Source organism: Podarcis raffonei, chromosome 1 (genome assembly GCF_027172205.1).
Source record: "Podarcis raffonei isolate rPodRaf1 chromosome 1, rPodRaf1.pri, whole genome shotgun sequence".
NCBI lineage: Eukaryota > Metazoa > Chordata > Lepidosauria > Squamata > Lacertidae > Podarcis > Podarcis raffonei.
Window position 1 is genome coordinate 45,960,230 of NC_070602.1, and position 25,599 is coordinate 45,985,828.

The 25,599-nt window shown below is 43.8% G+C and overlaps 1 protein-coding gene and 1 long non-coding RNA gene across 8 annotated transcripts in view; one reads left to right on the forward strand and one right to left on the reverse strand.

Moving 5' to 3' along the window:
• The window catches only part of RGS6 (regulator of G protein signaling 6), a 213,815-nt gene that overhangs the window by 29,334 nt on the left and 158,882 nt on the right, over positions 1-25,599 (reverse strand). For 5 of the 7 annotated variants that reach the window (XM_053384436.1, XM_053384419.1, XM_053384428.1 and 2 more), the window contains 7 exons: positions 23,003-23,084; positions 21,944-22,027; positions 20,690-20,779; positions 20,119-20,180; positions 15,769-15,879; positions 14,559-14,684; positions 5,797-5,983 (listed from right to left, as the gene is read on the reverse strand). In XM_053384436.1, coding sequence (XP_053240411.1) covers positions 5,797-5,983; positions 14,559-14,684; positions 15,769-15,879; positions 20,119-20,180; positions 20,690-20,779; positions 21,944-22,027; positions 23,003-23,084 — 742 coding nt within the window. The remainder of the gene's footprint in view (positions 1-5,796; positions 5,984-14,558; positions 14,685-15,768; positions 15,880-20,118; positions 20,181-20,689; positions 20,780-21,943; positions 22,028-23,002; positions 23,085-25,599) is intronic. The other 2 variants (XR_008329955.1, XR_008329956.1) reach the window with 1 other exon arrangement.
• Positions 14,652-22,028, forward strand: LOC128411898 (uncharacterized). Its single transcript, XR_008329957.1, has 3 exons — positions 14,652-15,028; positions 20,619-20,779; positions 21,944-22,028. It is a non-coding gene; the product is annotated as an uncharacterized LOC128411898 (long non-coding RNA).

Sequence of the window (25,599 nt, forward strand, 5' to 3'; positions counted from 1 at the left end):
TCATTCATTCATTTAAATATTTCTAATCTGCAACATTTAAAATATATAATAAACTCAATCCACAAATATCCATAAAGTATTATTTGAAACACCACAGATGTTTGGTTAAAAAGAGAAATCCATATTGCAAAGGCTTGCCTAAATACTGCCATTTTCAGAAGGCAGGGATAGCTGAACCTCCACTAGCAGGGAGTTCCACAGGGCAGAGACTGCCATGCTAAAGATTTGGCCCTAGTGAAGGACAGCTGAACCTCAGGGGCGTGGGGAACCACCAGAAGAGCAGACTAGACTTTGAAGGCCCATCTTTGAAGAACTAAAGCTTTCGGAAGACCTAGGCACCCGCCCCTGGAGAAGCAAGAAGAAGCAATGGCAGCGGCTTCCAGTGAGATCTCGTGAGAGCTCCACAAATCTCATGAGATCACACTGGAAGCCATTATTGCGCAATCCCAGCAAGCGAGGCTGTGGCAGGCCGGCAGCACTTTCCTGTTTCACATCAGGTGGCAAAATGGGATGGGGCTGTTGGTTGGTGTTGCAATATGATTGACTTTGTGAGTATAAAGAGTAAAGAACACGAAGATATAATGGTTGATAACCTATGCCCCCTCCCCGCCATGCTAATAAATCAGTCAGAAAAGTCTAGGAGGATATCTCCAAGCACCAAGGCTGACAACTGAGGAGGGAGGGAAGTAAAACCTTGCTATAAAGATATGGCTCCCGCATTTCCCTCCTGTTACGCACAAGCCATATCTCTGGGAAGAGATGAAGGACATTTTTCTAGAACCAAATGGAAAGGAACACAAAACCACAGCTACCCTGAACTCCAGATGGGTATGTGGGAGGTGGGATAAGATGGAGGCTGCTTCGATAAGGCACCTGCTTCAAATCAATCCATGGCAGGAAGATCTCAAGGCTCCCTCTCCTCCTACACAACCGTTGAACAACAACAACCCTGGCTAGGAGACGGGGTGGGCAACCAGCCAGTCAGGGCCTTGAATGTACTAGACAAACATCCTGGGAACAGCTGAACTGTTTAAAATTGTGTCACTTTTATCTCTGTCTTCTGCGCTGAGTATTCAACAGAGCTAATCAGAATATAAGAAAGCATCCCTATTTTCCTTTTGTTGTGCAAACCGAAGAACTCCCCCCCCTTTTTTTCAAGTGCTTGAAGAAAGAACAAGGGGAAAAGAGGTTTTCCTTTGCGTTTCATAACTTCTCTGGAAAAGCAAGAGACAGCCTGAACAACTTGCAGTTGCAGCGTGCAGTATTCTGCTGAGGGTCCACTGCTGTTGATGCCACTGTCCTGAGACCCCTTACCTGGTTTGCCAATAGGCTTGTGGCCACTACTGTAATTGCCAAAAAGGCCCCGGGGCAAAACCATGTGATTCTGGTGCATCATGGGCAATTATAATGGCAGCCACTGACACTAATATCACCACCACTGGCAGAAGGTCCTATTCACAGGCCCCTTGTTCATCCGGGAAATAAACAGGAGGACAAAGCATCCTTAACCCCTTGGCAACGTTGAGGGGGGCAATCCACCAGCATGAGAGACATGACAAAGGAAGCCATATTTAGAGCACTGTAATCCTGGAGTTGTGGGGACGCGGGTGGCGCTGTGGGTAAAAGCCTCAGCGCCTAGGGCTTGCCGATCGAAAGGTCGGCCGTTCGAATCCCCGCGGCGGGGTGCGCTCCCGTTGTTCGGTCCCAGTGCCTGCCAACCTAGCAGTTCGAAAGCACCCCCGGGTGCAAGTAGATAAATAGGGACCGCTTACTAGCAGGAAGGTAAACGGCGTTTCCGTGTGCGGCTCTGGCTCGCCAGAGCAGCGATGTCACGCTGGCCACGTGACCCGGAAGTGTCTCCGGACAGCGCTGGCCCCCGGCCTCTTGAGTGAGATGGGCGCACAACCCTAGAGTCTGTCAAGACTGGCCCGTACGGGCAGGGGTACCTTTACCTTTAATCTTGGAGTTGTACCTGCCCATATTAGGGTTCTATAGATCGCTTGCTTTTTCTGCCTGCCCAAGACTGCAAAAATGGAGGCTGTCAGAGAGGCTGTCACAATAAATGGTTCATGACTGGTGCTCAATTTGTTGTGTCACAAGTTGCTTGGTCTCATGTAAGCACTTCAGGCTAAGCAGGCAGCTGCCTAAATGTACTCTTATTCTTCTAACTCCACCTGCAGCCACATTTTTAAACATTCAATGCTAGTAGTTCTACTATAGGAATAGCTGGCTTTGCTATTGGATTAAACACATTTGCTGCTTGACTTGTAGCTACATAGTCATAGAAGAAAAAAGTACCGCGAGTTCATTTTCTGTTTCTAGATACAGTCATACCTCGGGTTACAGATGCTTCAGGTTACATTTTTTCAGGTTATGGACTGCCGAAACCCAGAAGTACCAGAACGGGTTACTTCTGGGTTTTGGCCGTTATTTACAAAACCATTCATGTAGAGATGCAAAGACGAGAAATGGTCAGAGTCAGCACCTGCTTTGAGAGCTGGCTTTATTCTCCCTACTGTGTACAGTGGAACCTTGGGTTACAGACGCTTCAGGTTACAGACTCCGCTAACCCAGAAATAGTGCTTCAGGTTAAGAACTTTGCTTCAGGATGAGAACAGAAATTGTGCTCCGGCGGTGCGGCAGCGGCAGGAGTTTCAGGTTAAGTACGGACCTCTGGAACGAATTAAGTACTTAACCTGAGGTACCACTGTACACTGAATTCTCATCCAGGTACACACTGGGTCTAAGAAGGCAGGATCAAAGTCACAAGTTCTTAGCAGGAGATTTAGTTCAGCAGTTATATATTGTGGCATCATATACATATCATCAATAGGATATCATCAATAGCATATCATCAATACATATCATCAATAGCATAAGTTATTCAAGTATACCATTCAATCTCCCCCTACATTGAGAAGGAAAATGTGTGATTGTAAAGTGGGAAGGTGAGAGCTGATCAGTCAATGAATCCTTTGTGTCAGTATAGCGGCAACACCATTTTCCTTGGGAGTAAAAAACAAAGTTTCCACAAAGATTCACCTATGAAATGTTGGCGAGAATGAAGTTGGCTAGTTCACACCAGCCTTACCCAATCTGGTGGCCCCCCCCAGATGTTTTGGACTCCCAAATCCCATCAGCCCCAGCCAAAATAGCCCAAAGTCAGGCTCCAAAACACCTGAAGGGCTCCAGGTTGCAAAATGTTCACCTACACAAAAGCCCAACAGAAGGGTACAGATTCTCTGCAGGGTCCCCAGCCATATAATGTCTGTCCTCTTTCTATTTTAAATTGTGACTCAGTCATCTTATCAGTAGCCAAGAAACCACAACATCCTTATCCTCCCCATGTAGTCCTCTGTGAAGAGCATGTTGCCCAGAAGCTGAAATATTTGCAGGGGAAATATGGTGATTTTTCTTGCAGTTTCGGGTTTTTTTGGCACTCGAGTGGGAGTAGAGGGACAGGATGTGGCTTTATTCAAACAGCCTACAATAGCAAACATTCTACATTACAACAATAACTTGTCAGCACTGTAGGCCACATTCCAGCAAGTGTCAGCACTATGATATATTTGGTCACGTCTATGGGGAATTAGAAGTGAAAAACATATGCAGAGGAGTATAATGGATACGGATCTGTATCCCTTGAAAGGCAGGGCAAAACCACATTGTGGGTGTAGGCTTTGGCTGTGGGGTAATTCTCAGAACAGAACTACCATCTGGGCTTGCCGTATGCCTGTGTTATCAGGGTGGGGGGACTTGTAACGATTGTCAAATGCTGTTTTAAAGCCCACTATGGAGATACATCGTATGCTGTAAAGCCACAGTGCATTGCCTCTGAAACACAGTGCAGATCAACATGTTGAACGATGCGTTTATCATTATGCGCTTACTCGTTTGGGGGAAATCCTTTTTCATTTCCTGTATAGAAAAACAATCTGGGCTGCTATGTCTTTCTTCTAGGTGCCACTGCCTTCTAAAGCAACAGGACCAATCCAGCTCTTCTCTCTTTCCCTAAAATATATGCCTGGCTGCTTCCCATTTCTATGTCTCAGCTGATCCAGCCACACCAGTTACATTTGGGCATGCTGCTAATCAAATAGGCATTATCTGCATTTGTTTATTTTTCGGTGATGGGCATCACTTCTGAAACTCATCCCACTGGATTTGCTGCCTTCTGCACATGCTTGGCAAAAATGGTAACTCTTTACATGGTAGGTGTGCGTGAATATGAGAAGCAGGGTTAAATTTCCCAACAGCGATCAGAATTTAGCTCCTATAAATAATCTCCATAGGACAATATAGTTCAAGTAACTGAGACTTCCTTAAATTCAGCTAAGGACTAAAGCCTTATGTGGATGCATGCAGAGCCCACCTGCAGTGAAGGAGGGGCGTGGCACTCACTAACCCCATCTCCTTCCAGGGCATACCTCCGAGCCCTGTTCACTCATTTGGGCTCTTCCCCACATGTAGAATGAATGCACTTATGAGAGGTGGCAGCAGACTCCCACTCCTGCTGCTACATGGGCCAACGCACAAGCATACCCCAAAAGGATTCAGAATTCCTCGCTGCATGGAGCCCTGCCATCACACCTGTGCAGAGCGTGGTGATTGGCTTTTCATGGTGGAAATGGCAGCAGGTAGCGCCTGCTGCTGCCTACCACGCACATACTTATTCTATGCATGGAGAAGAGCCATAGCAAGCAAATAAGGCCCTTCTCTCCATGTGCTGGACATCACTCTGGAACAGGGGCCACTCTGGTAGATCCCAGGATGCATAGGCTCTGTCCAGCCATTGATAGCCACCAAATCTGGGGTGCATGGAGCAATTATTGTGCATCACCTCCTATGCAAACATGATGTTCAATGAGCTGATATTAAGAAGGCAAGAACCATTTGATCTTCCCTTGGATGAAGATTCTACACATTCTAGGGCTTAACATAACTTCTTCAATTTACGGGAGGGCTCAGTTTAAAAAGATAAGTACTGCATAGCAAAACCTTTTCCTCCCCCAGCCAACCCAAGGATGTTCCCATTGTTTGTTCTCTTTCCCATCTTGCATAGTTTTTTAATAGAATAGCCTCATATCCTCCCTACCACATCACTGTTTTCTTTTACCTAATTATGCCTGGCTTACTGCACAGGAATGCAATGTCTGTGAACTCCTGTGGGAACTCGCTGCTTAATTTGAGCCAGGGTGTGCCAGGTCTCACCCTTGAAATTTGTTTTCAGTGCCAAGGCTCAACCCCCAGAAAACGTGATATGTCATTATAATGTGTTTGCACTGGTTATCTCATGCTAAAGGAGAACTATCTCTCAGTTCCTGCTTCAAACACTTTCAAGCACTAATGGGACATAGAGAAGTGTGGTGCCAGGTTTGTGTGTGTGTGGGGGGGGGGTGTATCATAGAATCCCAGAGATGGAGAGGGATCCTCAGAATCATCTAGACCAACCCCCTATGCTGCTGTCCCATATAGGGATTGAATCTGCAACCTTGGTGTTACCAGCAACACACTCTAACCTTCTGGTAGAAGGAGCAAATTCAACAAAAGTCCCATGGATTTTGTGAATGAGCTAGGTTTGGGAGCATATCCAATTAGTTCCTTTTCGAGAATACATTTATAGTGTGAATTGGCTTATCCAGCTCTTGTATTTTTGCCCGTAGTCCTCATTGTATATATTAACTGGCTAAACACAAGTACATTTTCCTGACACAATTCTTGCCCAACCTGAAATTAAAAAGTTACACCCCCTCCTCTGTTCTAGTGCACTATTAGGAATGACACCCAAGTCCGAACCTGTGCGTCTTCATATGTGTACCTCCCTGGATCTTTGACATTTTGGCTTGTTATCTCATAGCTGTGAGAGTCCAGGTTGATGGCACTCTGGGCCCCAGGAGCGAGGAACTCTTGCCAGATATCTTCCACTCTGGTAGCTACATCTTGCAATGGTTGTTTTTTCAGGTCTTGGACAGCCAACCAAAACCTGTATCAAGGGAAAAGACAGGGAAAATTCGCCTCAGAGATGTGCTTCAACCTGAGCTACCAAGGCACTGGCTAACCCCAGTCCTAGCTCCACTGAAGGTTACATTAAAGAAAATTCATTTATAGTACAGAAGCTGACATGTTATGCAGCCAATATTCAAATTATGTTAAACGCAACTCAGTTACACTAATCCAGTGGCTCGTGAAACAAACTTTGCAAGAACCAAAATGTGATAGGTCTAACCACTAGGAAAGTGGTCGCAATTGTGGTGCATTTGAGTCTATTGTGGTTTGAGTCAACATGGAAATGCTGTTAATGTAAGAGATAAATTGAGATGGAATGTACATTAAATCCAATGTGGAGTTTACATTCATGTAAAGAACTGATAGAAAACACAGTGGATTTCTTTTATAAAAAACTTCATCTGTGAAATTGCCTTTATTCAAGATAGATTCTGCAATGTGCTCTATGTGGGGCTTTCCTTGTGCTTCATCCAGAGGCTGCAGTTAGTGCAGAATGCTGAAGCACGGTTGCTGACAGGAGTGAGGCCTTGCCAGCATATAACACCTGTGCTCAGAGATCTGCACTGCATGCCAATCTGAGACTGGCCCAAGTTCAAGGTGTTACTATTGATATGTAAAGCCCTTAACACCTTGGGACCAGTTACCTATAAGATGGCCTTACCCAACAGGTGTCCAGTCAACCACTTTGATTGGCAGAATTGGCACTACTACAGGTGCCACCTAATACCCATTCTGCATTTAATAATAACAATAATTTTATCATTTATACCCTGCCAATCTGGCTGCGTGTCCCCAGTCGCTCTGGGCACCTTACAGCACAAATAAAAACATAGTAAAATGCCAAACATTTAAAACTTCCTGATACAGGTCTGCCTTCAGATGTCTTCTAAAAATTATCCTTGACATCTGCAGAGAGGGTGTTCCACAAGGAGAGCACCACTGCCGAGAAGGCCCTCTGCCTGGTTCCCTGTAACTTGGCTTCTCGCAGTGAGGGAGCTGCCAGAAGGCCCTTGGAGGAGGACCTCAGTGTCCAGGCTGAACGATGGGGGTGGAGACGCTCCTTCCATTGTACTGAACGGAGAACTTGAGCATTTAGTGTGGCAGCACCCCAGACTTTGTAACTCCCTGCCTATTGAGATCAAGCAGGCGCCTTCACTGTACACTTTTTGGCACTTGCTAAAAACATGCTTGTTTAGAAAAGTCTACACAGGTGCCTAGAATGCTGAGGTAATTTTAATCTGTTTTAGTATTTTATCTTTTTTATATTTTAAAGTAGGGTTATGTTTTTTTCTTGATTTTACTGTTTTATCTTTTGTAAACCGCCTTTTTTTTTTTTTACAATCAAGCAGGGTATAAAATCTAAGAAACAAAAAAACAATTTGTACATGTACATTTGCCATACACAATTTGCTGCTTTACACTGCGTGCCTGAGTTGCTGACTCCTTATAATGTGCTCATATGCTTGTCCAACAGGATCAATATAAATCATCTGGAGCTGATAACACACCAGAGGAAACTCAAATGAGGCCTGCCTTTACATTTTATCAGTGCTTAACATGACATATTGATGCAACTGGATGTGTTCACACTGGTGTGGGGTGGATGTTGCCTACACATGCGTAACAAAAATATCCCCCCCTAGGTGCCCCTTAAAAGTAACTGTAGAAATAAACCTCTTTTTCCTACTGCCAAGAAAGTGCTTTGTCAGGAATCTGCACAAAGTGATAATGACACCCAGTGGGCATTCACAATAACTGCAACTTCCATCCAATTTGGGCAACCCTAGACAAGAGCTGTCAGGGCAAGCAATTGTGTAAGGAGCAACTCTTCAGGGTTTCAAAGGGCAATCCCAGAACCTGCTACCTGATATTTCTAACTGAGGACGCCCAGGACTGGAGCTGGGAGCCTCTGCATGTCACCATTTTGCTTTTTTTCTTGTAGGTGGTACAAGAGGGACTGGCTCAGTTGTCTACTATGGTTTCTCACCACTGGCAGCTGAAATTGCATCATGTAAAAACATTACGTGTCAGGTGATACGGAAATGCAATCTGCGGTATTCGGTCTGTGACAGCTCATTCAATGCGCAAGTCGCCAATGATGATTAAATATGTGTGACCCCCAAAATAAATAAATCTCCAAAGGCGTCTATGCTGCATGTACTTTGGAGGTAAACCCTTTATGAGCAGCTTGAGAAATGCATGGCGTTAAAAGGTCATGAGGTCATTGCTTTGCTGAAGCTCAGAAGGTGTGTTCCTTGCTCTGTGCTGAATGGGTGACCACCGGGGAACTGCATGTATTTTCTGTGATGAAAGGAAAGTGGGATATAAATGCAAACAAGTACATCCATTGTGCCTCCCTCCTTCTCCACCACTGAAGAGAGTAAAGATTGCCCTTCTCTTTAATCACAAACCTCAGCCATGTTGCTAATGCTGGGAAAAGACATTTTCCATTCATTTGGCTTGAGCTTTGTGAAGTTTTCTCTTTTCGTACCTCCCCCTGCCCCCCAAAAGGCAGCTGTATTCTGCGATTTCCTGTTCTTAACAATCTCTCCACCCTGCAAGAAGTATTAAAGCCATCTGTGTGACAGGATCTGGTGGGCTGTTCCACAGTTGCCTTTCAAAACCGCCTGCAGTTTGATTGACCGTCCATTCCGGTCCTCCTCCCCCATAGCCATGGCAACCAAGGAGAAAGAGGAAGGAGGATAAGCCATCCGAGATATGGAACACTTTAATGATCAGCTGTGGTGCAGCCCGTCCTTGGGAGCCACAGTTTACACAGACCCATTTTGAGCGCTTGTAATCCTGGAAGAAAACACCTAACCCAGCCTAAATTACACGCTCTCCTCCGTATACTGAAATGCAGGACTACTGTGCAATGTGATCAGCAAACCTGCATAAGAAAGGAGGGTCCTAAAATGGACTTCCTCTGAGGTTCTGTTTGCAGAGTAAATGGGATAAGGAGCGGACATGGTGACGGTCCAAGGCAATGTCAAGCATGGAAAGCCCCTCAGCAAATAGGACAAAGGTATTCTGCTGCTACAATGGCTCTCCCACACTTTAAAGACAGCCTGAGGAGAAAGGATTCTGCCTAGCCAGAGGAAAGGGATTCCTCACTACATTCTCTTTACAGACAGCACACAGTTGTGGCAGTGGGCAGGCAGAATAGAACGTAAACCTACGACAACAGACAAAGAGGACGCAGACCTGGAATAAACAGCCATTTAGAAATGGCAAATGCCATTGCGAGTATTTGGAAAAAAAGAAGGAAAAGTGGGTTTTGAGTTTTAATATTAACCACAACCACAAATTAAGTTACTGCTAGTCAAATTCCATACTGGCTGTTACCAGCAAGGATCTGCACAGAAGAAATCGAGGCTGTGCTTTGCCTTTTGCCTCTTAGGAAGAATCTACCCACCCAGGGTATATTTACTGTTTATTTTAATGTATATCCAATGAGGGACTGCACTTCAGTAGATTGCACCCTTTCTAGCCAAAGAGTCTAATTTTGTAGTCTTCACAAAGACATTCAAATCATGGGAAGTCAGAGGAGCTACTTGTGAGAATAGTATTCAAAACCCACCAGGATGTGGCAGAAATATGTTCCACATAATGTCCCCTTCTTATATAATCACTGTCTAGTGTCTGCTAAAGATAACCATGTAATGCAATTTATACCATCCGGAAGGGAGAATATTCTCCATTTCTTCATAGTACAGTAATAGTTGTTCTTGAAAGCATGCTCATCATAAGAAACATTTATATATACCAAATCTATTTGAATGAAAAGTGATAAGGGTAATCCAAAAGCTGTATTTTTTTCCAGTGAAGTGATAGCTGTCATTAGTGATTCCCACATATATATGCTCATGTTTTGAGCCACCTTGAGCATGGGTTGAACCATGGAAAGGCAGCATACGAATACAATGCATGTATTAAGTGGGGCTTAATTCTGAGAAGATATGCCTAGGATTCTGCTGTTTGCGTTCGTTGCCCTTCTCAGATCTTGTTTAAGCTACTAGGCACCCAAATTACTGTTTCTAAGGCTCATATTAATTGAGCCTTATAAAAAATTAAAACCACAGTCTTGCAAAAGAACTCATTTCCCCCTCCCAAATAATGGGGAATATAATGAATCACACTTGCTCTGATCAGGGCCAGCAGTATGTTAAAGGATACTGGTGTGAAATGTATTTATTTGTGACACCTGTACTTCCAATTCTCTGAGCTCAGTGCAGCTTGGATTTGCTTCTCAGATTGGCTTACAGTGCCAAAGCTTCAGACACTTGCAGGGATCATGAAAGCATGTATGATTCATCCAGAATAGATTGTCCAGCTCCTGAGACTAGGAGCATTTTCTTATGTTGGATGTAGAAAACAAAAACATTGAGATCTCAAGGTATTAGGCGGACTATAATTGGGTTGTTATTCAGACCCTGTTCACATAGTGTGGCTCATAGTGTGGCTCAGGACACTGCATCTATGATATCCCCTAAAGGAGGAAAACAGAACATGCTTCACATTTACATCTCAATTCTGAGGTGTGTGGCAAGCTTTCCATGTATAATTTTCAGTTCTACAGGGTTTCCAGTATAACTTGTGAACACCGGTGAGTAGCAACAGTTCTACAGTCAGTCAGGCTTCGGGTTCTTCTCTAGGCCTATGGAATATAGTAGTCCTTTTCGTATCCACACGATGTCAGAGATCTTCCACCTGAATTTAGCAGAAACTAGTACCTGTAGAGCATCTGCACCCTCTAGTGGCTAAGAGACTACAGACGCTGATGTCAACAAACGGCAAAGTTATTTCAGCTCCTTGGAATTTCTGCATCATCTTCTTTGTAGTACAGTTTATAAGGTCACACAGAGACAGCAATCATTACCTTTTGTACCATCTCTTAGGACAAGATGCCTTAGGAGTCTGATTAGTACCCGTCTTTCGCTGTCAAGAAAATGTGTTTTGTTGTTCATAGAATCATAGAGTTGGAAGAGACCACAAGGGCCATCGGGTCCAACCCCCTGCCAAGCAGGAAACACCATCAGAGCACTCCTGACATATGGTTGTCAAGCCTCTGCTTAAAGACCTCCAAAGAAGGAGACTCTACCACACTCCTTGGCAGCAAATTCCACTGTCGAACAGCTCTTACTGTCAGGAAGTGGAATCTTCTTTCCTGCAGTTTGGATCCATTGCTCCATGTCCGCTTCTCTGGAGCAGCAGAAAACAACCTTTCTCCCTCCTCTATGTGACATCCTTTTATATATTTGAACATGGCTATCATACCACCCCTTAACCTCCTTTTCTCCAGCTCCCTTAGCCGTTCCTCATAAGGCATCGTTTCCAGGCCTTTGACCATTTTGGTTGCCCTCCTCTGGACACGTTCGTTTGTCAGTGTCCTTCTTGAACTGTGGCGCCCAGAACTGGACACAGTACTCCAGGTGAGGTCTGACCAGAGCAGAATACAGTGGCACTATTACTTCCCTTGATCTAGATGCTATACTCCTATTGATGCAGCCCAGAATTGCATTGGCTTTTTTAGCTGCCGCGTCACACTGTTGGCTCATGTCAAGTTTGTGGTCAACCAAGACTCCTAGATCCTTTTCACATGTACTGCTCTCAAGCCACGTGTCACCCATCTTGTATTTGTGCCTCTCATTTTTTTTTGCCCAAGTGCAATACTTTACATTTCTCCCTGTTAAAATTCATCTTGTTTGTTTTGGCCCAGTTCTCCAATCTGTCAAGGTCGTTTTGAAGTGTGATCCTGTCCTCTGGGGTGTTAGCCACCCCTCCCAGTTTGGTGTCATCTGCAAATTTGATCAGGATGCCTTGAGTCCATCATCCAAGTCGTTGATAAAGTTGTTGAATAAGACCGGGCCCAAGACAGAACCCTGTGGCACCCCACTAGTCACTCTTCTCCAGGATGAATAGGAACCATTGTTGTTGTTCACTTCTTTATAGACACATATTTGCTTGCAGTAGTGTCTTTTCCTGTTATCATGTTGGAAGTAATTTCATATAAGGTCACCAACCTGGTACCTTCCAGATTTGGTACCTCCCACTTGCTAGGGCTGATGGGAGTTGTAGTTCAAAACATCTAGAGGACACCAGGTGGGTAAAGGCATACTTTTAAGCATATACATAGTGTATATTGTTTAATCACTTTTGCTGATTTCTTGTCTTGGCAATTGGATCTTTTCCAGTTTTGTGCTGAACCTTCATGTTAAGCAAATGAACGACTGAAGGATTGACACTGCAGCTTGTGTTGGTTACGATGATAACATGGTGACAGGGATTGCTCACATTTAGCTTTTGCCCTGCATCGCAACTAACCATTTCTACTCCCAGCTCAGGTGTCTATGCACATGGTGGTGGCTGACAGGCATTTTAGTCCAAGGCTGTCAAAGGCAGTAGGTACAGAGACCATGAGTTGAGGTCAAACACTGGCTACAGCTGAGGGTTAGTGAGGCGAGAGCAGAACCAGGAGCCCCAGGCTGGACTGCACACCAAGCCAAACCTTGTCTTTGTATATAGCACAGCTGCAAAAAGGGGCAAAGCAGCTGGGAGCTCCTCTCTGGGAACCTGGTCTCAGTAAGCCTGTGTGTCCTGTGCTTTTCTTATCCCTACCTGGAGATGCCAGGAATTGAACCAGAGACCTTCTGCAAGCAAGGCAGGTGCTCCACCACTGAGCTGTGGTCCTTCCTCCTTGCCCTAAGCACACTGAGAGGAGGGAGAGGAAGGGGCAACTAATTCTGCATCCTGTGTATCAGGTAAGGATATTATTGATGTGTTCACAGGGGTGGCATTTGTTGTGTTCACAACACTGTGCTGTTCTGAGGAAATGGCTACCCACTGGAATAAACAAGGAAATAAAAAAGTATCTGAAATTAAGGGAATTTAGTAAACCTAACAAAGCCCCCCACCCACCCAATTGCTTGTCTTCCATTATTTTTGTGTGTGTGAATCCTCTTTTTTTTAATAACTACCCTTAAGGTCTTTAGGTACTTCACAAATGTCCCTTTTCTCAGCATTCATACATGTTTGCTTTCAAGGTTCAGGAATTACCTTACTCTTAGGTTAATATAAAGTGAGAAAAGAGAGTTCTAATTGTGACGATGGAGATTTCTCCAGCTGGTTCGAATACACAAAAATCTCTGACAGGAAAAATCTGGAGACAGCTGGTGAAACTCCCCCTCAGGGCTGGCTTTAGGCATTTTGTCGCCATAGGCAAAATACTGAAATAGCTTCTCCCTCCCACAGGATCCTGGAACTCCCAGAACTAGCAGCCTCTCCTTCCGCAGCCCATCTGGTCCTAGGGGCTGTTGCATTTTGATGAGGTCTTCCTTCATCAGCCACAACTGCACTCCACAATTGCCCCCTCCCCTGTGATTGGACTATCCCTGCACTATTCCGGTATCATCACCACCATCTGCATTTATATTCTGCAGTTTCCTCTAAGGAGCTCACATCAGCACACCTCTTCCCCATCTCTCTGCACAACAACTCTGTGAGGTAGGTTAGGCTAAGTGATAGTGACTGACTGGCCCAAAGGTGCCATAGGCAAGTGGGGGCTGAACTTGTGTTTCCCTGGTCCTAGTAGTTCAAGGCTCTAACCAGTCTCATCCATCTATACTGAACATTCAGTTCTAGGCTCAGTGAAATAAGTATTGCATTATTCAAGTGCCACAGAGATCCTTTGGCTATCCCTATATCAGTTATTCCTTTCTTCTTCCTGCCCTAGTTATATGTGTGGGCATTCGCCAAGACGTCTGTTGCAGAACTACGAGCATCTAATCTAGCGGTTCTGAAACTAGTCTTTAGCTGTAGCTGCAGGAGCGGTCACAGAACAGTGTTCTCAAGGTGCTGCCACATCCTTTATCAATAAATAAAGCAAAGCTATGCTTCAGTGGCCTTATGCGACGTCCCAGAAAACATTGCTTTAGTAATAAGGCCTGTTCTGTTCTCTTTGTGGATTAGCTCACTCAGTAACACTGATTCAAAATCTGACCCCGTTTGACACAAGCATATAAATATATTATCGGAATCTACTAACAAAGCTGTCTGTTAAACACTAGGTGGGGTCTCAGATGTCTGTCCAGAGATTGTTCCTGCCCCCTTTGAAAACGATGAGGCATGTGAGTTTGCATGTAATGCTAAGCAAATGAATGACTGACGGATTGACACTGAGCTGTCACTGCAGCTTGTGTTTGTTATGATGATAACAGGGTGACAGGGATCGCTCACGTTTAGCTTTTGCCTTGCATCATAACTAATTTTAGTCCAACATATAAGGAAAATTAACCTTCTTCTAGAGGGAATTGTAGATTTCTATCAAAATCCAACCAGCATGCCTTTTAACAAAGATTTTGGCAAATTCCTTAGTGGTACCTTAAGGGTACCTTTTAGATACAGACTAGCACTGCTGTCGTGCTAATTTATAGCATTCCATACAGGAGTCCAATTCCCACATTCCTTGCTCCTGACATCAGTGAACTTTTCTGCTGAGCAAGTACTGCAACCTTTGGAGCACTAAATCTTTAGCGTATCTGAAGGGTCTTTACCTGAGGTTTTCAGAACTGAATTCCGATTCCAGAAACCGAAGAAACTGGTCACGCCCAACGGGATCTTTCAACACCTCATCTATAGAGAAGCCCCATCTTTTGACCCGGTGCTGAGAAGGCTCCTTGCTATTCAAAGGATAGAAAGATAAGGATCAGCCAGGGTTTCTTTTTCGAGTCTCCCAACGTATATTTCTCTGTGACAGCTTAATTCAAAATGCTCATTAGTGAGCCTGTAGTGATAATTTAAATTAAAGGGGGACACACACATCCTTTTGACTTCAAAGAGTAGAGAAATCTGTATGTATGAAAACAGATGATTTGTTACCTTGTCAAAATGTCAGAAAAAGATAAGCTAGGTAGTACTCTGCTTGTGGATACAAAGCTGATATCAGAGAGAAACACTTGCTTATAATTTGAAGAAATCCACTCTGTAGCCCAAGAGAGGAAAATGTCAACCTGCAATATTTGGGGTGAGTTATGATTTTCTGGGGAGGGGGGGCATAATTTCCTATTCAGTATCTGTTTTATGTATTGAAAGGAGAATCTGAGAGTGATAAGTATGCAGCCGTATTCTTTTCCTCAGAAGGGTCTCTTACTCTAATAAATTTCTTATCTCAGAAAATAAGAAATTAATGATATATTTAATGATAAGTTTGAGGGAGCCCACAAATTCCCTCTTCTGGGCTTGTATGCAGCCTGAGACAGAAAAGTTAACTACCCTTATTTTAAATTCAAATAATGACATCCAATGTAACAGATCGGATACAATAAGGGACAAAGGAATTTATAAAGAGGAGAAGCAAATTTAGGTACCAATTCTTAAATAATATTAGATAACTGGGCAGGGACCCTCCTTTGTAAATAAACCATCCTGTTCATAGATAGTGCTATATAAATAATAATAATTGTTACAATGACTATTAGGATTTTGGAAGTGAGTTCTGGGAAGAGAGGAGCCAGCCAGCAGCTGTTCTCTGCAAGGTCTTGCCATCTCACCTCTCCCTCTGTTATAGGCACGTGTCAATCCTTTACATCAAGATAATGCAAACTGTGCAGCCAAAAGAGCTCTGCAATGTTTTATCTTTGAAAGTTTCACTTTCAAAAGTATGAATGTAGGTTGTAAACAGCTTTGAGACCCCACCCCCGTAAAACTATAAAGCTGTATAGAAATGAATAATAGTAAGAAGTGTGAAAAATATTAATTTCTCACCTTGTTTCTAAGTCCCAAAATACAGCGTCATCATTTATCCAGGGATTGGAAGGTTCAGCAGGAGTTATAAAAGGGTCATAGTCAATGTACTGATCTGAATAAGTAATTAAACTGTAACAAGAGAAAAGAAAAGAAAATATACAGAGATGAGTGCTGTGCGTATAACTTCATTAAATATTATATATATTGCCATTTTTAAAAAGTACATTAATCTGAAAAGTATTCATTATTTGCCCATGTACTGCACAAATGTCAGTAAAAAGGCTGGTTCCTATAGGATACATAGTCTATGCCAAAGTGTTTGTCTTCCAATAGATGTTACAAAACAAACACTGCTACCTTGTATTATCTAAGTTCCCAGGAATGTAACTTTTGTTTCCATTCCTTAAAAAAAAGAAGTGGTTAGGCCATGGGCAGGCAAACTAAGGCCCGGGGGCCAGATCTGGCCCAATCGCCTTCTAAATCTGGCTGGCGGATAGTCCAGGAATCAACGTGTTTTTACATGAGTAGAATGTGTCCTTTTATTTAAAATGCATCTCTGGGTTATTTGTGGGGAATAGGAATTCGTTCATTTCTCTCCCAATATATATATATATAGTCCAGCCCCCCCAAGGTCTGAGGGACAGTGGACTGGCCCCCTGCTGAAAATGTTTGCTGACCCTGGGTTAGGCAGATGATTGTTTTTGATCAAAAACAAAGTAGCTAACTAGATATAGTGTACCGGACAAAAGCAAGCCCCCATTAACTTCTATTGGACAGAGCTAAGCATTGATTTCAACAGAAAATTAACTGGTGCTTTGTCCAATAGATGCCAATGGGGGATGTTAAACATTTAAGTTTTGTAGACTTGTGCGCATTGGTTTCTAGTGTCCCGCTTAATATAATAAATGCATCAACAAGATACATCATTTTAGTTTCCCCCCACAAATGCTCCATTCACCGTGCATACTTTGAGTAGTTGTATTGCTTTCATTTGGTCTCCGTAAGGCAAGTCAACATTTTTTGCCAGATTATTGCTCAGGTGAATGTTTATGGGCACATAGCTGGGATTTGCAGCCAGCGGCAGAGCAAGCCTATTGGGTGCCTACCCAGGGGCGGAGCCAGCCATAAGTGGGGCGGGGCCAACCGGGGCAGGGCGCTCCACGGGGCCTCTGAGGAGTCTGCCTACCTCCTCCCACTCAACCGCCCTACAGCTGAGGGGGAGGCAATGGCCGGACTGTTTGGGGCAGCGCGGAGCCTGCGGGTGCCCAAGCCACCACATCACTTCCAGGAGAGATGCGTGGCTTGGGTGTGCTGCAGGCCCCACGGTGAGTGCCACCCAGCATTTTGTCACCCCCCTCAGTGGTGACACCCCATGCAGCCTGCCCCCACTGCCCCCCTTCCCCCACCCGTTTGCAGCACCCACATGTGAACACCGGCATTTACTAAAACGCGTATGTTTACTGTTAAGACTGTGCACGGACTGTAGCTAAGAATAAGAATCAAGAATCAAACTGTCGCTAGGGAGAATAGTCTAGGTTCCAAACACTGGCCAATTGTTCACTTTAATTCTTCTTACCCAGGCTATATCACTTGCCTGTGTGTGTGTGTGTGTGTGTGTGTGTGTTAATGAGAAATGGTGGAGCTGGAGGTGTGGAGCTCTTTTTCCCTTCAGCCTGTCACAGGAAGGTTGTTGTTATTTCACAAGGCATTACAATCACACCATTTCGTAACAAAATGCAGGTCCTATCAATAAAGCCTCGGGGTCCTTAGTCCCTCCCTGTCTTATCTTATTTCATTAATAACGTTTCATGACCGCTGTGGATCAGTAGTTGGAGCAAGGAAAAGCCTTCATTTTCACAGTAACTGAAGCACTGGGGGGGGGGAGAGATTTCTTTTTTAAAAAATCAATTGGGGACTATAGTTTCTGAAATTCAAATGTTTTCCAATGAAACTGCGGGCACCACAAGGAGTTAAAAATAATGTGGGTTGCAGTTCAAGCTGTTTACTTCAGAGCCATTTCATGGAATTGGATGAGCCTATTATCGAGTGGCTGTGAATTGCACCCGGCAAATTGTAAAGTCAGCCTTGGTTTTGCAGAGACATGAAAAGTAAGGGATGAAAGGAAGGAAGGAAAACTGGATCCACTGAATATTTCAGGCATGTTCTGCAGCTGAACATCGCAGGCACTTTGCTTAGTGTTGGTGCAATGCTACATGGCAGATCTAGGAGCATGCAAGTCTGGGAAAGTCACCATCTACTTTCTCTGTGACTGCACAAGGAATTTCTTCCTTCTTCTCCCTGGTGAAAAACTTCCTCTGATGCTCCCCAACCCTGCTGAATGATACAGAATCTCTTTCTACACAAAACAGGAGTGCTGTTTATCTTTCGGCTTCCTCACCTTTTTTGCTGTATATCTGCGGTACTAAATTTTGTGATTCTATACGTATTTTTTACGATACTTGTGGCCTCTGGAAGACCAACAGAAAAGCTGTTTAAAATGGCATTTTGCATCCCAATCCCTAATAGCTACTGGAATTCAGGGCACACACACTCATAAATTGTGCAACTAGGACAGTATTCTGATTTGCTGACACTGCAATGTGCTCTTCTTTGTCTCCTTCTAGCCAAAGTCTCCTTTACTGCTAGTGCAAAATTTGTTTGGAGACTTCTAGGAGGGAAAATAGTCTTGGGAATTAATGCTGCACAGATAAAGAGAAAAGAAGCCCTCATGCGTTATGATCTGCTAATCTGCCACATTCCCGGCGGAAACAATAAGCTATTAAACTGTGGGTTCAGTCTGAAAGGCTACCGTACAACAACAATTCCATCGTAATCAACAAGTATGGCCATGCTCAGCTCAGCATTTTATCCCAACTTTAAGGTCAAAGGATCTTGTTTGGGTTGGCTTTAAAACTACTTCATCCTAATTCACTCTTGCGAGCCTCTGACATGTAACACTAAATGATGCTTTAAAGCAATGCCTTGTGCTCACATGCTCCCCGCCCCCCCTTTCCTCCTCTGGTACAGCCGAAAAGAGGAGATTGGAAACTGCCACTTATTTTAAAGTAACCAGAGTCATCCTGGGCTCCCTTGAGAGGAAGAGCAGGACATAAATTTCATCAAGTAATAAACTGGGGGGAAATTTAGTTAGTTTAAATGTAATATTTACTTACTTACTTAATTCTCAGGAGAAGGTACACCCCATGATGCAGTTCTCCTTCCTGCAGGGTCACTGTCTCTGCTTAACAGAGTCACACAGCTGTTAAGTGGGAGGGTGTGATCCCGTACAGTGCCAACAAACAGTGGCGGAGCATATGCTCCTCCGGAGGGGAGCGTGGCGCACACCCGAGGGGGGGGGCGCGGTGCAGAGGGTGCCCTCCCAGGCGCAGGATAGCTGCTTGGGTGCTCAGAGCAGTGCGCGCACCCTGCAGCCGGGGGCGGAGCGAGCTGCCCATGGTGAACATTCAGCACACCACCCACCCGGGACTCCCAAGCCTCCTCCAAGCTGTCAAAATGAAGGAGGACGGGGAGAATGCTGCGGGTACAGGGCGTGCCAAATGTCACCCCTTCAGTGAGTGCACCTGGGGCGGGCCGCCCCCACTGCCCCTTCCTCTGCTAGCAATTGCTACTTCATGAGCGTCTTCCCTTAGTGGCTTTTCTACACCCCCACATAGGATAGATGGGCACTGGGGCTTACTGTTAATCCACGTTAAACCAGAGTTTGCTGGTTTGGATGTAATGGGGGGCTCTGACTCAATACAAATCAGGATCTTCATGCCAAAGTAGGCATACAACAGGAGCAAGGGAGGGCAGCAGTCAAGGGAGAAATGCCCAGCTCAGGTGCTCATTCCTGGATACGAAATTAGTCTTGAATCATTTGATACGTTTCCGAGCACAATTCAAAGTGTTGGTGCTGACCTTTAAAGCCCTAAACAGCCTCAGCCCAGTATACCTGAAGGAGCGTCTCCACCCACATCGTTCTGTCCGGACACTGAGGTCCAGCGCCAAGGGCCTTCTGGCAGTTCCCTCACTGCGAGAAGCCAAGTTACAGGGAACCAGGCAGAGGGCCTTCTCAGTAGTGGAGCCCTCCCTGTGGAACACCCTCCCACCAGATGTCAAAGAGAACAACAACTACCTGACATAAAGGTAGACATCTTAAGGCAGCCCTGTTTAGGGAAGCTTTTAATGTTTAACAGACTATTGTATTTTAATATTCTGTTGGAAGCTGCCCAGAGTGGCTGGGGAAACCCAGCCAGATGAGTGGGGTATAAATAATAGGTTATTATTATTATTGACAGGGGGAAACAGAACAGATAGCAGAGAACCATTACAACAACGATTATAACATATGTAAATGGGGAGTCTTACCTTTCTGCTACTTTAGACATTTTTAAACAGTGTCTGTCTATCTGCACATTCAGAAATGTTATCTGGCGGAAGAGAAATAAAACACCTCTTAATGCTTCAAATGACTTACACTGTAATATACTTAAAGATGTTGACTCCCAACCCAAACCTTCCTGACTATTCTGGTGAGCATTTGGAGGACCTTGTAAACCCAGACTTCCCCGTTTGCTGAATTGTCAATGGCCGGACATGACAGGAATGGAGAAGTGCAATGGTCCAAGAAGGAACAAGTTGATTATAGGAAAGCAAGTGTCTGTGAAATAAACTGACTTGCTCTCAAAGAAACCTGTTTAGCATCAGGGGATCCCTGGTAGCTTACAGCAAACTACAACAGTACAAGAGATATAATTATAACTTTAAAAATCGGCAGATTATGACATACTCTAAACACATGTGTTTTCTTTTGAGGGAGAGGCAAGTTTCCAATTTCATATTTACTCAATATTCTGTCCTATTTATAGTGACATGGAAATGGAAAAAGGGTGGAATATCTCCAAAAGAAACATGAGAAGTCACAGAGAAGATTCCTTACTTGCTTCCGGACATCATCTTTTGTTGTTTTCCGAGCTGGTTGGGAGGGCATATGTACAGGACTTTGGGACTGACTGTCTTCTGTAACTCCGTATACTGACTGCAATGAACAGATGAGAAACAGTATGGTAAGCAAAATAATAATAATAATAATAATAATAATAATAATAATAATAATAATAATAATAAAGGGGATTATGATTTTAAACACTAGCGTTGTTAATGGGTTTTAGGACAACTATACCTTCATCCCTTTCCTCTTCCTTTCCTTCCTCCCCTCCCCTCCTCTCCATTGGTGGTCATTTTTCTATTTGACAGTAAATATCTCAGAGTATGGTCCTATCCTTTCACCCCCTAATTATTATGTTATTTCAGCCTTATTAAATCTCAGGTGCTTCTGACTACAACTCCCATCATCTCTGACCATCGGCTACATTGGCTGGGGCTAATGGGGTGGATAGTCGAAAAGAAATAGAGGCCAACATATTGGGGAAGGTTGTCTTACGCTGTAAAGTACCATATACATCAGCAGCCCTATATATAATGCTAAGCCATAAACAGCTTAGGCCCAAATATCTGAAAGACCACTTCCATCCTTACCAACTCTCTTGGGTGTTACTGTTCCACCATCCTCAGAAGTGCGAGGAATGGCAGCCTGAGAGTGACTTTTCTAAATTTAGGTATCCCCTGAATTGTGGAACTTCCTCCACACAGAGGTGCATCTTGCCGAGCTTTTGTCATATCCTGAAAACACACCTCTTGACATACACTTGTCATTTAAGGTGTTTTTGTGGCGCCAACCTCTTCTGTTTCTTTAATCTATAGTATGCAGCTTTCTAGGAAGGCTTTATTTGTTTTTATGATTGCATATAAACTGTTTTAATTCTTTACTTTATTAAAAATTACATGATTATATTGCTCTGAGCCACCTCGGGACCTTACAATGAAGGTAGAAACCTGATAAATAAATAAAAGAAGTAATCAGGTCTACATGTTATGTTGTATGATTCTTCACAACTGGTACACACAATTTATCTACCTCTAGTAAAAGGCGAAAGATTTATATGATCTGAGGTGAAACCAGAGTATTCACAATTTATTTACCTCAATGAAACTGAAAAGCAACTTAAATGTATGTATCTTTGGCATGGCCACGTGCCTCCTGCTATATAACAAAAACATCCCATGAAACTCTGATATTCTTATTGTAAAGGTATGGCATAATTTAACGTTAACTTTTTTGAGGCGGGGGGAGGAATCTTGCCTTTTTGACCCTCTGTGGATTTTTCATACGCCGACACTTTCTGATGTCCATCTCTGTTGTGTTCACGCAGCCCGGCTGAAAAACACACATTTATGAGATTACTGGCTGCGTTTAATTTTCATACTGTCCCTGCTTTCTAAAAATCAGTAATTTCAAACCATGATCCACACAGCCAAATTTTGCTGTCCTTTATTTAAAGTGCCGTTATTAAAAACAGGAGATGTTCTAATGCAGGGACAGGGAATCTGCTGCCCTCCATACATTAAAGGTAAAGGGACCCCTGACCATTAGGTCCAGTCGTGACCGACTCTGGAGCCGCTTTATTGGCCGAGGGAGCTGGCGTACAGCTTCCGGGTTATGTGGCCAGCATGGCTAAGCTGCTTCTGGCGAACCAGAGCAGCGCACAGAAACGCCGTTTACCTTCCCGCCGGAGCGATACCTATTTATCTACTTGCACTGGCGTGCTTTCGAACTGCTAGGTGGGCAGGAGCTGGGACCGAACAACTGGAGCTCACCCCCTCGTGGGGATTCGAACCGCCTACCTTCTGATCGGCAAGCCCTAGGCTCTGTGGTTTAACCCACAGGGCCACCCACGCCCCTCCTCTATATATTACTGAACTTTCAATAGCCCTAGGAAGCATGATGAGTGATCAGGCACAATATGAGCTGCAGTTCCAACAACTTCTGGAGGGCCAAAAGTTCCTCATCTCTGCTTTTAAAGTCTCAAAAGGCCACTATGAGGTACAATCCAGGATGAATTAGCTGCAACTGAATTCAATTTCATACACTGCCAGTGGCATTGCTCTCCTTTGTGTGGTGAAATGCTTCTGCCTCCCCTCTCTTCCCAGTGGGAAGATTCATGCTCTCTGATGCAAAAAGTGAGCTTTGAAGGGGCTTTAACTAATAATCTACAGAATTGTGCAAATTCTTCCATACTATAGGAAATAGGATGAAATAAAGAAAACATGCAAGCTCACACGATATTTATGTGTGAAAACAAAATAGACCACGTCATCGGAGTGTATAGCAGCAACAAATAATTTAACTTACCACTGGCCTATGGACATCCCAGAAGGCTCTTTCTTGACTATCCAAAATTTTCCTTTCTGTTTTATCCTTTTTTCTGTCAATTCTAAAACAAATCACAAAGGTTTGATTGGGGTTTATATGAGAATCTAGATTAACCTTTAGTGTGGTGTTTTGACTGATTGGATTTTTGGGTCTATTGAATAACCTTCGGAACATTACAAACACAATTACTATATGGAAAACCAAAGGCAGAATACAAATGCAATGCACCCACAACAGCTCACAAAATCCTCCACAAGGACAATCCCACAATGAAATCAGACCACAATTTCACTAGTTGGAGTTAGCAAAGGGCAGAGATGGGGAACCTCTGGCCCTCCAGATGTTGGACTCCCAATGCCCACCAACCCCAGCCAATGGTCAGGGATGAGCAGAGATGGAGTCCAACAACATCTGGAGGGCCAAATGCTCTCCACCCTGGGCCAAAACTCTTGTCTTCTCCAAGGTTTATTGAACTCAACAAGGCATGTATAGGATGGTGAGGCTAATTTGTTAAGACTTTGGTAGTCAGATTAGAAAGGCTTTGCAGGAATGCTGTTGTCACTAACTCTGCACCTAAAACATGGTGCTCACTGCATCCTATTGGGTGGACTTGTATGTGCATTATTGTCAGGAGCGAGCCAGCAGTAAATCACACCGTGCAACTTGGAGTTAACTCTTTATTAGCAAAAAACGCGATCAGCGCAGGAGTGTCAGGCCTAATGACCACAGCAACTCATCTCTGATACTTCTTTCCTCCATGAAGCAGTTGTTCCCCAGCTGGCTCCTCCCCACATTCCTCTGGACCCAACCTGTCTATGAGAACTATACTACAAGTCCTCTCTGTGGTATCAAGAGGCAATTGCTATATTTCCTTTCATACAGCAGAGAGCATGCCTTGAAACCATGACACGAAATTATTCCTTAGCAGTAAGCAAAAATATATGGGGGGCTACATTCACCCTAGCTTTAGAATAACATGGGGGCAGAAAGCAGTTAAGCATACATAATGCCTAAATGAATTTTGCGGGATGCCATTTACATATCACCAAAAAGGAGCACACAAAATTGCACAAAACTGGCATGTCCTAATTTACATCTGTAGGTGCAAATTTAGAAATAATTGCTATAATTTAAATAGAAATACATTACACCATAGTGGTTAAGTCTGTGCCCAGGTGACCTGTTTGCCTGCTCAATCTGCTGTCTAAGTGGTAACAGCTGATGGGCAATTTCAAGGTCTCAGCTCTCTCTTCTGATGGATCCTTACCTTTCAACCAGACCTGGACCAGATAGCTATACAAAGAAAGGACCTCAAATAGAGAACTGTCCTCTGTAAAGCAGGACACATGGCCACCCACTGGCAAGGCTCTATTACACCTGTGTTTGTCATTCAAATGCAGCCCAGTTATGAACTAAGCTTTTATGCCTCCCCCCAATGTTGACAACTGCCAGAAGGGAAATACAGAGTAAGTAATGACATGGTAGGCACAACTGTTAAACCTAAGTACTTAATATTAGGCACATAAATCTAACAGTCTTAGCAGCAAGAGTTTAATGATGAGCATCCACACTTATCGCTGCGGTTGACACTGACTAATGTGGCTCATTTAATGTTGCCTGCGGCTTTGGGAATACCCCACGGATGGGGGTAGAAGCCTCTGTCATAGCAGAGAGGCCTTCAAATGAAGGTGGACAGGAACAGGCAAAACAAACACCCTCTATTCTAGTTTCACTGCTCAAATATGTAGGGATGGCAAAAAAAAAGGTGAAGAGAATCAGAGAAGGCAAGAGTCAAATGAAGTTTTAAAACCTTTCCCGTATTAATAAGACAAATTGCAGCAAGTGACAAAAGTAGCTTATTTAATTATGATTAGCCTCGAAGTTCTTCACACCACACTGGGACTATAAAGTTTAATCAGGAGATTAAGCAACTGACAGGGAAAATTCACACTTAGCTTGGAGTCTCACGGAACAACAGGACTTGCTTCTGAGAAGACATGCACAAGGTTGTGCTGTAAGAGTTCAGTGGATTAACTGGTGGAGCCCAATTTTAACTGGCAAGAATGGAGGTTAAGGGCAAACATTTATTTGGGGCTTGTGGGTGGTTGCGTGTGTGTGCGCTATTTTTGTTTTGGTGTGTTAATATAATAGAGAATGGGGGAGGGGGAAGATGGTGCTATAATACAGACTGTGTGTTTTAATCTGTTTTTAGTTTGCTGCAAAATTTGTGTTTTTTATAATGTTTTAAGCAGTTGCTCTTAACTGTTTTTACCAATAATGTTATCTTTTTTATTCTCTTTTCAGGTTTTTCACAACCAAGCATAAATTTAATGAAATAAATAAATCCCCTCCAGCAAGGTGTGATAATTTTTGTCTACCAAATTGTAAGTTGACATGTTTATTGCAGAAGGCATCTTTATCTATTTTCTCCTTTTTTTGGAGGGGGCAGGGAGCTTCATCTTCAGACAAATTAATGTATTGTGGTTTTGAGAATATGCAAAATCACTGAAATGATTCATTGGTTCAACAGCAGGTGATGGCTCAAGAGTCAACCATTTACAATGACAAATTAGGCC